This window comes from Castor canadensis, chromosome 4 (genome assembly GCF_047511655.1).
Source record: "Castor canadensis chromosome 4, mCasCan1.hap1v2, whole genome shotgun sequence".
NCBI classification, from domain to species: Eukaryota; Metazoa; Chordata; class Mammalia; order Rodentia; family Castoridae; genus Castor; species Castor canadensis.
The window spans coordinates 81,542,606-81,559,582 of record NC_133389.1 but is presented as its reverse complement, the minus strand read 5'-3'; the positions used below and the strand labels follow the sequence as shown (position 1 = coordinate 81,559,582).

At 36.9% G+C, this 16,977-nt stretch overlaps 1 protein-coding gene and 1 non-coding gene across 27 annotated transcripts in view; one reads left to right on the top strand and one right to left on the bottom strand.

Annotated features, from left to right (window-relative positions):
- The window catches only part of Clasp1 (cytoplasmic linker associated protein 1), a 251,589-nt gene that overhangs the window by 133,187 nt on the left and 101,425 nt on the right, over positions 1-16,977 (bottom strand). For all 26 annotated transcript variants that reach the window (XM_074070502.1, XM_074070503.1, XM_074070504.1 and 23 more), the window contains one exon: positions 5,238-5,305. In XM_074070502.1, the coding sequence (XP_073926603.1) occupies positions 5,238-5,305 (68 nt within the window). The remainder of the gene's footprint in view (positions 1-5,237; positions 5,306-16,977) is intronic.
- LOC141422974 (small nucleolar RNA SNORA33) lies at positions 14,628-14,758 on the top strand. The gene has a single exon (XR_012447656.1). It is a non-coding gene; the product is annotated as a small nucleolar RNA SNORA33 (small nucleolar RNA).

Below are 16,977 nucleotides of genomic sequence, written 5' to 3'. Positions count from 1 at the left end.
GTAAAAACGTAAAGGTGGATACATTTGGCAGTAAAATGGTACCCTAGGTATACTCATCTATAAGGGCTAATAATTTTATGATTATATGTTGCCGAGTTTATAGCTTTATCTGCTAATAAATATTCCACCTTTCTGTTTAGCCAGATTATGGAACGTCCATGGATTTAATCAGCATGACACACTTTCTGTCTTTCCTCATTGACATGTAAGCTTTGCTTAAGGAACTCGAAATCCTATGTGTTTTTAACCACATTAAATGTCCATGGCCTCACTTCAGTCAGACACAATTAAAAATCAGTAAGTGGTTGCACATAAAGGACGCTGACTAGTCCATAATTAGTGGTACTTTCACACTGAAAATCCAATTTTCCCATGAGTATAAGCACATCTGCGTGATTAAAAAAACTTACATAGAAAATAATTTGCTTTTTGAAACCCATGGAAAAACTGTAATTTCTGCTTCAAGGGGTTTGCTAATTATATGGAGATGGGAAAAAGAAAAAGAAACATCTACACAACAACATATTTTTAACTGCCATATTCTTGCCATTCAAACTGAAAGGCCTTGTGGGTAACCTAGCAACAAGGAGGATTCATATAAAGATGAAGTATTCTGTTTCAGATAGGGAGCCCATTTTACATTGTTACTTTGCTGCTTTTTCATTGCTGTTTTTCAGTCACAATTCTATTACATGTCAAAAAAAATAAGTCCATAGGTTTCAATGTAAAAAGTATCAACCAAGCATCATAGAACATAATTTTGAACATATCAAGAAATACAACTCAGGATGAAACCTATTTATTCCTTAAGAGTATTACCGTTGTATTAATTGCTTCTTTCAACTTAGCACAAACCCAGAGCATTTATTTCTGACTCAACAGAGCATTATTGTTCATAAGTTAATAAATGAAAAAAGATAAATTGGATTCCTTCGAAATTGAAAACTTTTGTACACCAAAAAAATACACTATACAGAAAGTGAGAAGACAATGCACAGAATGGAAAAAAAATATTTGCAAATCATGTATCTACTAAGTGTCTTACATCCAGGAAATTTGAAGAATTTGTACAGAACAACAGAAAGACAAGTAACTGGGGCTGGAGATGTAGCTCAATGGTAGATCTCTTACTGAACATGTGCAAGGGCCTGGTTTAATTCCCAGCACGGTCCAAAAAAAAATTTAAAAAGTTTAAAAATGGACAAAGGACTTGAATAAAGATTTTTCCAAGGAAGATCTACAAAAGCCCAGCAAGCACATGAATATATGCCAAACACCATTAGTCATTAGGGAAATGTTGATCAAAATCACAATAATATACCACTTTACCCTCTAGGATGTCTATAATAATAATAAATAAATAATTTTTTTAGAAAAAGAAAACAGCAAGTGTTATCAGAAAGTAGAGTTGCTGATGAGAACATACAGTCACACAGTGGAAAAATTTGCTGGCTTCTCTCTAAATTAAGCAGTTACCTTATAACCCAGCAATTCTACACCTAGATAAACACTATATGCTTAAAGAACTGAAAATAGGTGTTCAAACACAAACTTGTGTTCACAGCAGCACTACTTAGAAAAGGTAGAAAGAATCTAAGTGTATATCAATGGGAGAACAGTTCTAAGAATCTGTGAATATAATAAAGTGACTGAATTACTCACCTGAATTAGGTGAATAATTTATATGGCATGTACATTATATCTCAAGAAGGCAGTTTTTGCAAAGAAACATTATTACCAATTTAAAGAAAATGTATATTAATTTCAAATCGTTACCCAAAGGTATAAATTTACTCTCAAATGTGTTTTTAACTTGAAAAGAGAATATACCTCCAAAATGGAGCAACTGGAGGAGAAACCAATCACTCTAAGCACTACATCCCAGACATTCTAAGATCATTTTACATCTGATGTTACTTACTCAATACATATCTGCAGAGTCCTCTATTTTACAAATGGACAAATAGTGGCTTAGTAGAGTTAAGTCACTTGTCCAAAGTCACTTGGCTACAGAGTGGTAGAGTGCAGCACAGCAGCCTTTCCTAAAGGGAAAGGATGTTCACTCATTTTCAATGGTTATCTAGCTTCTCCCTAACACTATGTCTACACTCCATGTGGAGAAAAGTGGACAAGCACACTCCCAAAAGAACAACTATAATGTTTGCTAATCATAGTCACCACTCACTAAATGAATAGCTGTCAAGTCCTTATGCTGAGTCCAGGTTGCTAAATTTTGGTAAGTGGGAGTTTGAAATATACAGATCACTGAAAAGTCACCTTCTTGGGTCAGCCTAGAAAGCACCTGTTTTCTAGGTGGTGCCAATTGATATGGTGGCCTTAAAGTGATCAAAATCTTGGCCCCAAAGGCTGTTTAGGACCCTGGAAGGGACCCCATGCTGCAATTCATTCCCTTCTTGTTTTTACTCAGTTCTTCCTCAGCCAACACTCACATGCAGCATTCCCCATAAGAATCCATGGCAAAAACTAGAAGTTAAAAAAAAAAAATCTGGTTGCCAAAGATACAGTGTTCTTATATGAACTAAGATTACTAAGAGGCAAAGAAGAATTTCCATCAAATGAACCAATCAGAGAGAGCTCAGCAGGACTAACAAGACAAACTGAGATGTTCAGGTCCTAGGATCAGCAAAAACAGACACACTATACCTGCCTCAGGGAGTTTACAGTCCCATACTGGAGATAGGTATGAGTCAAAAAATCACTAAATGCAACCTTCCAAATTATGATCAAAGCCAAGCAGCAAAAGAGAAGGTCCCTGGAGATGTTACCCAAGGGATCTGACACTGGGTGGGAGACAGGGCTGGGGGCAGAGCATGGAACTGGGCTGTCTTTGGAAGGGTTCACAGAGGTAGCTAAGAAAAGGAAGGCAAGGGACCATCATGTTCAAGCTCTTAAAAGGAGAGCAAAAAGGAGAGACAGTTAACAAGTGCTGCCATCGTGGAGAGGGGCAGAGGTTCCAGTGGGTTCTGGTACAAATGGTATAAAACCTTAAGAGCAACGGATAGAAGTAGTAAAAACACTTTAAAATAAATTTTAAAAGGTACACATTGAAATTTACTTTCCAAAACAGCTGATAGTTGCCTTTTCAAGTTATTGACATACATTTGATATTCTCATGTTATAGTAACTCAAGCTTTTAAATCTTAGTAATAATTCCTGTTTACAGTGTCACAAAACACAAACCACCATTCTATTTAGATTTACTGTATCAACATACGGATTAATCATTTAGTGTTCACTGAACACTAAAATTATGAATTACTTTATCTATTAAAAGAAACCATGATTTAAATTATAAACATTCAAATGAAAGATAATTTTTGTACCAACTGAATTTCTGAAAGACTATTGTAGATATTTTTTGTAAAAAGGAAAAAAAAACAGTTTTATCTAATACTATAACTAATTGTCATTTATGGACATTTTAATAGTGTTATTAGAGTTAAGACATCTCCTCTCCCTGTTTAGGGAAGAAAGCCCTTCACCATTATGGAAAGCCACCCAGATTATAAGCTTAACTTCTGCTTCTTTTGAGAATCAGATCTGGTAGTTATAGTTACAGAAACCAGTTTGCCAGTTTAGAGACAGATTTAGCCCAGTGCTTATCACTTTGGTTAGATGGAGATGTTCTTCCACAATGGGTGAACAGTCTCTAGCACTGTAAGATGCAAACCTTTACAACTGCTTTTGTTTCTCTGCAATATTAGCAACCTAAGATTTTTTGCTGTCCTGTTTTTGTAAATAAATGAAATTATAAGAGGATTCTGACAATATGTATTTTGTACATATGCTGCTCAAATAAAAATACTAAATGACAGGGTTGGTTTGAAGACAGGAGTCAGAACTCGGCTGCAGCATGCATATGTCAGAAAGAACCTTGGTTAAAAACCCCTTTGTGGTACTGAGGCCGTAGCCCACCCTCATCACCATATAATTAATGTAATCATGTCATTTCCTGCTCTTCAGAAACAAATGAGAATTGTAAATTGTTAATTTTTTCCTGTGTTCTTAGATGACAGTGACAATGGTGTGGGCCTTTTAGGAGGTGAGTGCTTGCAAAATTCCATAGAAAAACATACCTGTTCTAGTGTTGATGCTCATTTTCTATTTTTATGCTTCTACTTAAAAATGGAGAAAATTGGTCATTTCTTGACCCTGACTCTGATAAGGTGGTGGTGACAACTGCCCATCAGTGGTACACCTGTCATTTCTGATGGGCAGAGATAAAACAACGCTGGCCACGTACTAATCATCATACTGGTAACTGTTGTAGCTGGATGAGGACTATGTGGGGCTTATTAGCCTACTCTCTATCCACTTTGCTATGTGCTTGAGATTTTCCACATAAAGAAGTTACAAAAGAAGGAAGTCAGTACACCTTTGAAGCCACCACCCAGGGGCATGCCTTCAGAGTGTGGCTTCAGGTTATATCTACCACCAAGGCTCAACCTGCTCAGACTTTGAGAAAATGAAAATCTCACAAACTAATCTGGAAAAGACAATGCACGGAATATTTAAAATGCTATTTAACACTGTCCAGGGGGAAGAAAAAAGAGAACAGTAGAAAACATGACTTTAGTATTCCTGAGGTTTAAGTCATACTTTTCATGTCAGTAAAACTCAAGAAGGGATTGTAGCACAGAGATATTCAAATGATCAAGATCAGCAGGCAGGCCAATGTGGCAGGAACAGAGAGAACTTTCAGAAAGAACAATAAGGATGACACCACAGTAGAGTCCACATAGATCACCAAGTGCCTACCAGGCCATCAGCCACTGAAGCATAGTGTAGTCTGCGTGTGGATATGAGATGTGGGATTAAAAGCACCTGATTCACATTCTGTAAGGATCACTCTGGTTGTTATGTGAAAACAGATTACAGACATGAAGAAGGAAAGCAAGGATGGTTGGGAGGCTGCCAGAAGAGCCCAGGTAAAATCCATCAGTCCTATACAGGAAGACAGTAACAGGGATGATGAAAATTCAGGATGTAGTTTAAAAGTAAAGCCAACCAGATTAGTTAAATGGGTTCAACGTACAAAACAAAATCAGCAGTGACTCTATAGTCTCTGGCTGGGAAATTCGGCAAATGAAGATTAAGACCTAGAAAACCTTACCAGAATGTCTAATTTAGCTATTCAGAAATAGCATAAGCATTACTGACATAAAACTGCAAAAAAAAAAAAAAACCCAGAAATAGAGTCTGAGTTTTCTACTCACCATTTGCAGACTGTATCATGTTTCCAGATTTTTGGACTTCATCAAATTTTGTAAAAATGACATTCAATCTGCAGGAAATAAAAAATATAATAAATTATTAGCCATCAATGTTCATAGTTATCAAACACTAATATGAGGCTGAGTTACTCCCCCCAAAAACTATCCAGGTAACAGAAGTAGTAACTACATAAAAAGCATTAACAGTAACCCACAATAGCTGAGCACCTAGTATGGGTCCAGCGCTGGTGTAAATGCTCTATCTGAAAGATTCCAGCCAGGCACTGGTGGCTTACACCTGTAATCCTAGCAACGTGGGAGGCCGAGAATGGGAGGATTGCAGTTTGAGGTCAGCCTGAGTCCCCAAAACCCCACCTCCAAAATAACCATAGCATTAGAAGTGTGGCTTAAGCTGTAGAGACTGCTTTGCAAGTGCCTGTTTTGCAAGCACAAAGCCCTGAGTTCAAACCCTAGTGCCACCAAAAAAAAGTTCTAGAAGTTCTCATTTAGTCTTCACAAACAGCTCCTTGAAAAGTTACCATCACCCCATTGTGCAGATAAGAAAATCATAATCATATACCTTATTAAGGGAATACATTTTGGGGGGAAGATTCTTGCTCTGACTGGAAATCCAGAATCTCTGTTCTCAGATATATTAACTACAAAATGTCTAAACCATAAAAAGTGTGATTTTTCCCTATTTCTTTCTAAGCAGAATGCCACCAGTTACCTTGGATAAAGCTTTTAAAATGCACTAATCTCACACTACAAAGGCTTTTCTCTGGCTTATGCTTAATTCAAAATTTATAAATAATCTCTAGAAACAAATGTTGTGACTGCATCATCTTCAGCTTAAGAAATCTGCATGACATTTATTTTCTATTAATGGATCATTTCATCTTGGCATTTAAATTGAAGCAAAACTCCTTCGTCAGTCAAAATATTCCATCCTAGTGACACCAAAAATGAGAGAAAAAGTAGGGGAATAATACTACCTTGAAGTTAAAAAAAAAAAAAAAAAGGTGTGGGGGGGCTTTCTCAGGCAGAGCACAAGTACCTTGGAATGTATGAACACTGAGATTCCAAAGGAAAGTATTTTGCACTCAAAACAATGCCACCTATTTCTGAGATGAGACTAGTCATTTATCACTTTCTTCACACCATCCTGCCCAGAAGATGTCACCATTTCACACACATCTGTGTTTTCTTCTCAACCAGAATGGAAACCCCTTTGATGGAGGAGGGGTTCCATATTCTTTTGGTGCTTATAACAAGCACTGTGCCGTGCTGAGGATCACTCAGGAGAGTTACATCATGGTGTTAAGAAAACTGGCACCTAACCTTGTCCCTCACTTCACTCTGGAACACTAGATATCTCACACATTCTGGTTAGCTCATTCAACCACTATTTATTCAACAAATACCTGAGTGTCCATTACATGTTTAGACCAAAGCTAGCTAGATGCTGAATGTGTGAGGTTCCTACCTGCTGAAACTTAAATTCTAGGTAACATGAAACCAAAAATACACATCAGCAAAATGAAGGGGATGAAACAGCCTGATACAGTGGCTCTCTCTCTTCCCATCTGGTAGGAAGTCAAACTCTTCAAGCCATCTTTCCTTCTAAGCCCAGATATAGCCTCAGAATCCTTCTCAAAATTGCTACAACAGATCAAAGTAGACATTGAAATAAAAATCCAATTGCCATTTCAGGACCAGATATGAAACAATCACTTACATTCAAATCCAGTGGTTACTTTAAGGTCTGAAAAGATGCCCTGGAATCAATTTCTTAAGATGTTCCCATCACCTTCCTCCTTAAAGTAACAAAGGTCTCCAGTGGCTCAGCAAGCACATATATAATATCACTACGGGTTGCCAGGGCATGCCCAAAGGCCCCACTTTATTGCGTCACAACCACACCCTCTGACGTGAGCAAGCCTTCAAGTTTAGAAGTGAGGGCAGAGGTAACCCTTTAATGTAGTTGTCCCTGAAAATACTGGAAGGTGGTATTCCTTCCATTTCTGGGAGAGTATTCCTAATTACAAATGGCATTTGTGAAACAATCTGTAGGTTCTCGATCAGTGTCGAGTTCTACTTGCTATGGCCACATCCACAACCTAACAGGTCTAAACAATCAGGTATGAGAACACTTGGTTACTTCTGTAGCACCTAAGCCTTTACTCCAAATTTTCTTAGGCAGGTTAGCTTTTCCATCTGCTTTTGTACTTCTGTCTCACTAACTCCCTCATTCTCTTATTTTGAGCTCAAACCACCTCAAGAGATCTATAACATGGCTTTACAAACACATATCAACAAAGCACTCTTTAGGAATGGAAGCACTAGCTTTTGTCTGCTAGCTCTGAGTGAAGCAATTCAAGATGCTGCTCTTAGAAGCTGTTAATTTGCACAAGTATAAAAAGGTGAGTTTCATATGTTTAAAGATATCAAATACACAATGATTTTCCTGTGAAGCCATCAAATGTTTTTCTTTTATTTTGAATCTTTAGGTCTCAACTTAAAACAAATTCCATGGGGTTAGGAAAATAGCTCATGGTAAAATGCACGCTTAGCATGTGCCAGGTCCAAGGCTCAATCCCTAGCAGCAAAAATAATCAAATCAGTTACTAATTTGAGAAATAACCACTACTATTTTCTGAATTCAAATTTATATATTAAATTCTTCAACCCAAAGGCATTTATTTTACTATAAAATTTGATCTAATTAATTCCTTCCTAGAAAATGTTATAATATAAACATAAATTTTGAATAATGCCCTAGAAGCAAATACTAGTAATCTCACCGTCAACAAGCTCCATCCAAACACTCAGAACATGAGTAAGTTTTTTTTCCCCCCAAAGCTATTTGTTTTTTCATCTATTTGGTGTTGAGGCAGGGGCCTGGGCTGAGATAAGGGTACCAGGAAAAGAATCTTGGAGAGCTGCAGAGCTTTGCACGTCTGTGACTTGGGGAGGGGAGGGGAGGTGTCACTGAGGACATCACAGGACTGTGTGGAGAACGGGACCCTTTTCCTCTATACTCTGTTTTACTTGGCTAGGCTGTGGAGGCAGTCTCCCCCCCCCCAGCTGCCCATCTGGAGCAACCAGACACTTTGGAGCCCCCACAACCACTCCAGGAGGTGCTGCCTGCGTGCTGCCGGTCCCCTCTGTAGAAGGTACAGGTGAGAGATGGGAAGGGGCCTCCCACATAGTCTACATGTCTCATGTCTCTTCACGTTGCCAGACTAGAGTTAGGCTCAACAGGGTCTTCTTTCCCAGTGATTCTACCAAGCCTGTTCCCTCCTTTGTGGTTTCGCTGGATAGTAGGTAGGGACAGTGAGAATCTTGTCCATCCTTTCATGCGTGTCACTAATTAGCTGACAAGCCATTTGGCTACCTTAAGGTTTACCCACGCTTCATTGAATTTCTTCACTTTGACATTCAGAGCACTGGGCAGAAAACACATTGCGTCAACACCCGCCAAGGACCTTCACGATGCTTTGTTTGAATGTCTCTGGTCCATGCCACTTCTAAGTCTGCTGCTACGCCACCACCACCACCCCCTCCCCAGGTGCAGCCTGCAGTGAACAAGAGAACCCTCCCCACTCTACCCCAAGAGGGAATGGACAAGTGGCCCCAAGACGACCTTCCAGAAGTTTCCCTCCCCTGGGCCCCAAGGGAGGCAGCCTCCCTCTGCACAACCCCAGCCACTCCAAGAGGGATGAGGGGGACTGCCATGCACATGATGAGTCAGCTTTTTAGTCTTCACTCTTAAAACACGAGCACCAAGGACTACAAGATATATAAGCAAAGATATAAGCTGGGCATTGTGGTGCACACATGCAGTCCCAGAATTTAGGAGGTTGAGTCAGAAGAATCATGAGTTCAAGACCAGCCTGGCTACACAGCAAGAGCTTGCCTCAAAAATAAATGAACACATATTCAAAAATCCCAACTTCGAAGACAAAAGACTTTGAAGAGAAAACAAGTGTAAAAACTATATTGCTAATACTTCCGAAGAGACAGAGGAAATAAAACAATCATATTGCAATAATAAAGCAAACAGGAAAGGAGCCCTGAAATGTCAGAATAAGGACAAGTAAAAATCTGTTGCTCCAAATAAGCAAAGAAAACACTGGCAAAATTAGCTTTTTCAAAACTCTAGAAGCTGAAACAAAGGCTTACAACAAGATGAGGAGCACTTCTTCAAGAAAGAGGGACAGAACTTGGTAATAACAAAGATCTTTTTATTGTTTGCTGGTGTCGTTTCTATCCCTAACTCAGTAACATGAAAACCTCAGCCTCACAAAGATGGTAGTTTGAAAATCAGCAGATGGGCAGCCACTGGAAGGAGCAGAACAAGTCTGGATCTCTCCCCTGAAGTCTTCACTCCCAGACAGCTACCAGTTGACCTGTCTGGCATATTCCTGTAACCCCAATCACAGGGCTGTCTTTCAGAGCGTCCCTGGTGTGAGATCCTTTCCCAGAGGACACGATCAAAACAAATCAGCAACTATTAATTTAATACAGCAAGCTGAAGGAGCTAGTGACACAACCAGCACACAGAAGCTGCCCAAAAAACGTAAAAGGGACAAGCTGGAGAAAGAGAGATCCACAGGGAATTGTTAAATCAGTGACATTTTCCTGAGAATCTAAAAGGCCATACCCATGGGCAAGGCCATGTGCAGGCTCAGGGAAGACCCAAGAGGGCACTAATTTATCACTTCTGGTGACCTTGAGATTGTGCACAAGTAGAAAGACCTGCCACAGTAATGACAGCATATCACAACACACACTGAGAGCCAATCTTCAAAGACTTACTAGCTCAATGCAATTAAGGAGCTGGAGGTATGGCTCAAATGACAGAGTGCCAAAAAACAAAAACAAAAACAAAAAAAAAACCTAAGGAAATCTCTGAACAATCATTGATAACCACTAAGTTAACCAAACAGACTTCAGTGCCCACATACAATAAAGAAATAACTTACAGAATTAGTTCAAGAAAGTCACTAAACAACGAGCAGTAACAACAAACCCACAACAACAAATCTGGGAGAAAGGTAAAAGAATCTGACTTTGAGGGTCCACAGTATCATCAACAAAAACAATCCATAAGGAGGCCCACTGGACTGACTTGATGAAGACTTGAAGCCAACTACTACAGATAAACTCAAAGAGTTCTAAAGGTACCTACTATTACTAAAGAAGTTAGGCTAAGTGCAAGAACAATGCCTCACCAAGTGGAGACTATCAATGAAGAAATAGAAAATATAAAAACTACCATTCAGAAATTCTCAAGAGATGAAAAGTACAATTATAGAAAATATAATTCCGTACATGGATTCAATAAGCACACCTGTGCTGGGAGAACAATCAGCAAAACTAAAGTTAGGTCAACTGACATCATCCTATCTAAGAAACAAGAGAATAAGCTGATCTAAAAGACCATTTTACAATACCAAAATACTAACACATACAAAGAAGAAAGAGAAAGGGACAAAAAGTATATATGAAGAAATAATAGCCAAAATTCTCACAAATTTGATATGAAGCATGAATCTACATATTCCAGAGGCACAAGATTCCAACTGTCATAACATGATAACCAAACTGTTGAAGAACAAGACAAAAAGAAAATCATTAATGTAACAATGAAGCCACTCATCTTTCACACGCAAAGCTCAGATCAGTATCTGGCTTCAAATGAATCAGTAAGGCCAGTTGTCAGGAGGATGACATATTCAAAGTCCTGAAATAAAAAGACTGTAAACCAAGTACGCTGTTATCTAGCAAAACTATCATTTCAAAAACAAAGGAGAATTTAAGACATTTCCAGATAAATAAAAAATTACAGTCCTTCAGATTGAAATGAAAAGTACATAAAATAGCCCAAAATCCACATGAAGAAATGAAGAACACCAGTCATCTACATAAGTAAATGTAAAAACACAGATGAATTCAAAAGACAGCATAATTTTTAACTGTTTTATTGTCCTATGTGACTTAAAACAAGAACTGCAGAAAGCAATAATTTTAAAAATGGTGAGTGCTGGTGGACTTCTAATGCACAAAAATATAATTGGCATGAATAATAGCAAAAAGAGGAAGGACTTTAAGACAAAAATTGTTATAGATTTTAAAAACTAGAAAGCCAGTCAAAGAACTATAGGAATTCAGCATCATAATCTAACTAGAACTGACATTTATAAAACATGCCAATATCAGCATATGCAGATCCTCAGCTACACTTGGAACACTGTCTAAGCTATACCACATTCTGGGCCATCAACAGCCTCATTAAATTGTAAACTGAAGCCATACAAAATATGTTTTCTGACTACAATGAGATGAAATTAATAATCGATGGGAAAAGAAATGCAAAGTTACAGTAGAAATTTAAACAAATAGTCCTAGGCAAGAAAAGGGCAGAACACAAAAATGAAATGGAAAATAGCAAATACTTTGTGATGAATGAAAGTGAATATACAACAGACCAAAAAATCATGGGACTCAGCTAAGCATTACTTAAGAGAAATTTACGGATGTGAGTACCTATATATAAGAAATATCGCAAATCAAAAACCTAACCTTCCATATTAAACATTGGAAATGAAAAGGCTGACCAAGTGTAAATTTAAAACAAAAATACGAAATTATAAACTTTTTCAAAAACTAGAAAAAAAGAAGTAAACCAAACAAGCAAAAGAAAATAATAAACATCAGAGTAAAATAAATGAAACATAGAATAAGAAAAATATAGAAAAAAATTTTAATTTTTAAAGAGGGAGAGTACATTACTATTGAGTTTATAAAAATAAAATAAATTAAAAGTCAGGTGCTGGTGGCTCACTCCTATAATCCTAGCTACCAGGAGGCAGAGATCAGGAGGATGGAGATTTGAAGCCAGTCCCAAGCAAACAGTTTGTGAGACCCTATCTTGGGGGGAAAAAAAAAAGAGTTGCCGAGTGGATCAAGTAGTAAGAGTACCTGCCTAGCAAGTGTGAGGCCCTGAGTTCAAACCCCAGTGCCTCCAAAAATAATTAATTAAAGTAAAATTAAAATAAAGGATTACACAGAATCTTATGAACAATTAAATGCATAAAATTAGATAGCCAAGGTGAAATGAACAAATTCCTAGACAGATATAAACTACTATCAAATTGATTCAAGAGCCCAGCATGGTAGTATCTGCTTGTAATCCCAGTATTATGACCAAATGGGATTCATCCCAGGAATGCAAGGTTGTCTTAACAACCACAAAAAATAAATACAATATGCCATATCAATAGAATAAGGAACAAAAATCATGTAATCTCAATAGATAAAGAAAAAGTACTTGATGATATCCACATGTATGAGGCCATAGGCTCAATCCCTCAACATGATCTTTGTTAAAAGTTCAACAGACTAAAAATAGTTGAATTTCTTCAACTGCATAAAGGCATAAACAAGAAACAAAACCACTCATAGCTAATATTATGACTAATGGTTTAGGACAGAAAGTTTTCCACCTAAGATCAGGAATAGGACAGTGATATCCACTCTTAACACTTCTGAGGCACTTGAGATTCTAGGAAGAGGGAAGGAGGGAGAGAGGGATGGAGAGGGAAAGGGGGAATACGGATTGGAAAGGAAGAGGTAAAACTCTCTATTGGCAAATGAAATGATCGTATATTCAAAAAGTCTAAAAAATTCACAACAAAAAAATTAGAATAAGCAAGTTCAAAAAGGTTACAGGATTCAAGATCAATATGAAATATATTATTTTTCTATATATAAGTAATGAGTCATATGAAATTGAAGTGACAAACAATGTTCTGTTTACTACTATCAAAAGCATAAAATACACAGGAATGAATTTAAGAAGTTGAAATTTCAACACTGAAAACCATAAGGCAATTGTTAAATTAAAGAAAGCCTAAAAAATAGATACCCCATATTCATGAACTGGAAGACTTAATGTTAAGATGACAATATTCCTTAAACTCATCTACAGATTCAGAGTTAAAATACCAGTTGCCTTTTTCTTTTTTTTGCAGAAATTGACAAGCTCATTCAAAAATTCACATAAAGAAAAGAGATCCAGAATAGCCAAAACAATCTTGAAAAAAAGAACTTAGATTTTCAAAAATTACAAAAGTCACATAAATCAATTCATTCACGTAGTGGTAAAAGATGGGAACACTGGCAGTAGAGTGTTATTGACAGTCCAGAAAGAAGTCTTTACACTCACCATCAGTTGGCTTTCAACAAGGGTCCCATGAGAATGCTGAGGATGAAAATCACAACGGCATAACCATTACGATGGCTACGGGGGAAGGGGAGTAACAAGTGATGTGAAAAAACTAGGACTCTGCACCGGGAGTGGAAATGTACAATAGTGCAGTTGCTGTAGAAAACAGTATCCAATAATGCTGGTATACAACCCAAAGAACAGAAAGCAGGGTAACCCAAGTGTCCATCAGTGGATAAACACGATGTGTACACATACAATGAAGCTCAGAGCAGAGATTAGGACATGTCATGCAACACTGATTAACTTTGAAAAGTGACAAAAGGCAATACAAAAGGTCACAATTCTGAACGATCTCATTTGTATGAAATGTTCAAAACAAGCAAATCCATAGAAATAAACAGTACACTTAGGGTTGGGTATGGTGGTGCAGGTATATAATCCTACCCACATGAGAGGCAGAAATTGGAGGACCATGGTCCAAGACCAGTCTTGGGTAAAGGTGAGACCCTATCCACAAAAAATGGCTGGTGGTATGGCTCTGAGAAGAGAAGGATATAAGGAAAGAGTGTAGGAGGGTAAATATGGTGGAAATACCATGTACTCATGTATGAAAATGGAAAAATGAAACCTGTTGAAACTACTCTAAGAATCAGGGGAGGGGGGACAAAGGACAATGATAGAAGGGGTAAATTCAACCATGATATATCGTAAGAACTTTTGTAAATGTCACAATGTATCTCCAATACAACAATAATGTGATTTAAAAAAAAAAATGGTAGAGAGCCAAGGCCCCGAGTTCAATAGCCAGTACTGCAAAATATAAATAAATAAAAATACCACAAAGTGGGGCTCCTGTTGCTAGGAGCTGGAAGAAGAGAGATGGAGAATTACTGCAAATGGGCATAAGGTTTCTTTATCAGATGGTGAAAAAGGTCTAAAGAAGACAAGAGCTCTAAAACTGAAAATCACTGCATTGTTCATTAAAAAGAGAATTATAGCATGTGAACTACATTTCAAGAAAGTTCTTATAAGGAAAAACAAGGAATTATCCTTGGTTTTGTTTTCTTCAGAGCTATAAAAAGGTGAACAAAAAAGAGATCTTAAATTAGCGATTTTAAAGCTAGAACAAGAAAGTCGATTTTAACAATCAAATACACAAGTCAACCAGTGAATCTGCTTATCTGAATGTGTTTCTGCAGAAATTTAGACAAAGCTGGCAATAGTAATGCCATGGTAGGAGCCTTGAGGACAATCAAAGTCATTAAGGTCCCTGAAAATGGCTACAACAAATCTTAATGTTGGGAAGACAATTATTAAAATTTCACTATAACTACTAATGCTAAGAACTCAACAAAACTTCAATTTTTTAATAAAAAATTGGATGTACCATTTGTTAAAAAAAAAATTAAATACTCAATAAAATGGTTGGAAGATAAAGCTTGAGAAAAATCTCCCAAAAGACAAAACAAAACTGAGATGATATAAATGGGAGAGAAAAAAATAAGAAAATCAGAAGATTATTCCAAATGGTTGGTAATATAAATATATGTATAAACAGTTTTAGCAACACTTGCCTAGATCTGAATGACACAAGATTCTAGGCTGAAATGCCCAGCATAACAAAAGAAAAGTGTTCCACAAGATCCATAACAGCATAAAGTACCAGACAAACACTAGGGACAAAGACAAGATGCTCAAGCCTTCCAGGGAAAATCAAAGTTTTCTACACAGTATGAAGAATCAGAAACACTTTTGACTTCTCAATATAAACACTTAAAGATGAAACATGATATGGGGTATTTGCTTCAACACTCTGAAAGGAAATAATTTCCAACCTAAATTTTCACAACCTGACAAACTTAGATGCAAAAATTTTGCCTTCTCCAGACCTCTTCTCAGGAAGCAATTAGAAGATACACACAATTAGAAATGAGAAAGTAAAACCAAAAAGAAGACCTGATCTACAAGAATGCACCTGCAGAAAGAAGCAAAATGAATGCAGACGCATCAGAATATGAGTTTGCAAGAGACCCTGAAGCCAGTCAGTCCAGACAGAAACAGAAGGCTCAAGGAAGACTTAGGTAATCATTAACTCGAGGAAAAACAAAAGTCTAGGAGAAGCAGAAAGTAACCATAGTTTACCAAATATTGATAGTAAGCTAGAACACCATATATAGTAACAATGTAAGAACTTTATTCTAAACAAAATTAAAATATGACTACATTTGGTACATGAAGAGATGGCAAAGTATACATGAAGAATATTAGTAGAACATAATAAGAACTAAAATTCTTACAGTGGTTAAAAAATATTTTATAAAATAGCAATTCATATTTACTAGGGACAGTAAAAACAAAAGAATCCATGAAAACAGTTAACTGTATTTGCCTCTGAGACTAGAAAATGGCAGAAGGGGTAAGACATTGCCTCTTTTTAAAGCTATTTATAAATCCCTACATATAAATGACTATGACAAAAAATAAAATTAATCATGAGAGGGGATATCCCAGGGAAATTTCTCATTTGCTTTTGCCATGAGTTCTAACACTAAAGTTTTGTCATGTTAAAAATAAAATTTCCAATTTCCCTTTCCAGTGCAATCATTAAGCAGTAATAGTGAAAGTTTATAAATTTTTAAATGAAATAGAAATACAAGAGAGCTGTTCAAACATGTAGGTTCACAAGGTATGTTTACTAAATAATTACCATGCATCAGATAACATGTCTAGAAGTTAAATTATCCTCAATTTTAAAGCCACTGTTGTTTAGAAGCCTGGTTCCAAAAGAGACTCCCAAAAGAAACTGAATAGTGACTTGATTTCTTTCCAAAGCTTTGCACTTTAAAATATAGAATGTTGACTGAATTACTTTCTGGATGTCTCTGAGGGACAGCAAATGTCAAAGCATGCTGAAAGCACATGTCTACAAAAGTAAGTCACAAGAAGTAACAGGATCATGCCTTACAAAATACCATATAGCTTTATCAACATACTTAGATAGCTGAAAGTTAAGTATATGCTTACTTTCTGAACATTTCCATGTATACCAACTATGAAAACAGGGCATGTAAAACATGTAAATGGTCAAATAGTCTACTAATAGAGCTCACGGCTCAACTATTTGAGACTCATGTCATAGAGCCCCTCCAACATGAAGATTTTGTTGAGTATGTCTACCTTATGATCTGGTTCAAGATGGTTTCAGCCATCAGATGAGACAAGACTTCATTAACAACTTAATACATGGCCCAAAACTCTCCTCCAACTCCTCCAAAGAAAAGCTGTTTAACCTGAAGGTCTCTTTCCCTACTGTGAAACAGATGATAAAAACTGCTGCTCAATGAGATCACTACAATCGTTAAGTCATTCAGATGACATTCTTTTTCGCCATATATTTCTTAGAGATACAATTAATCTTGTTCTCAAACATAGTACTCTTTCATTGAACAAATTCTTAAGACAACATTTTTATTGCAGAACTAAATCCAAGTTTTGGGAAACATTAAG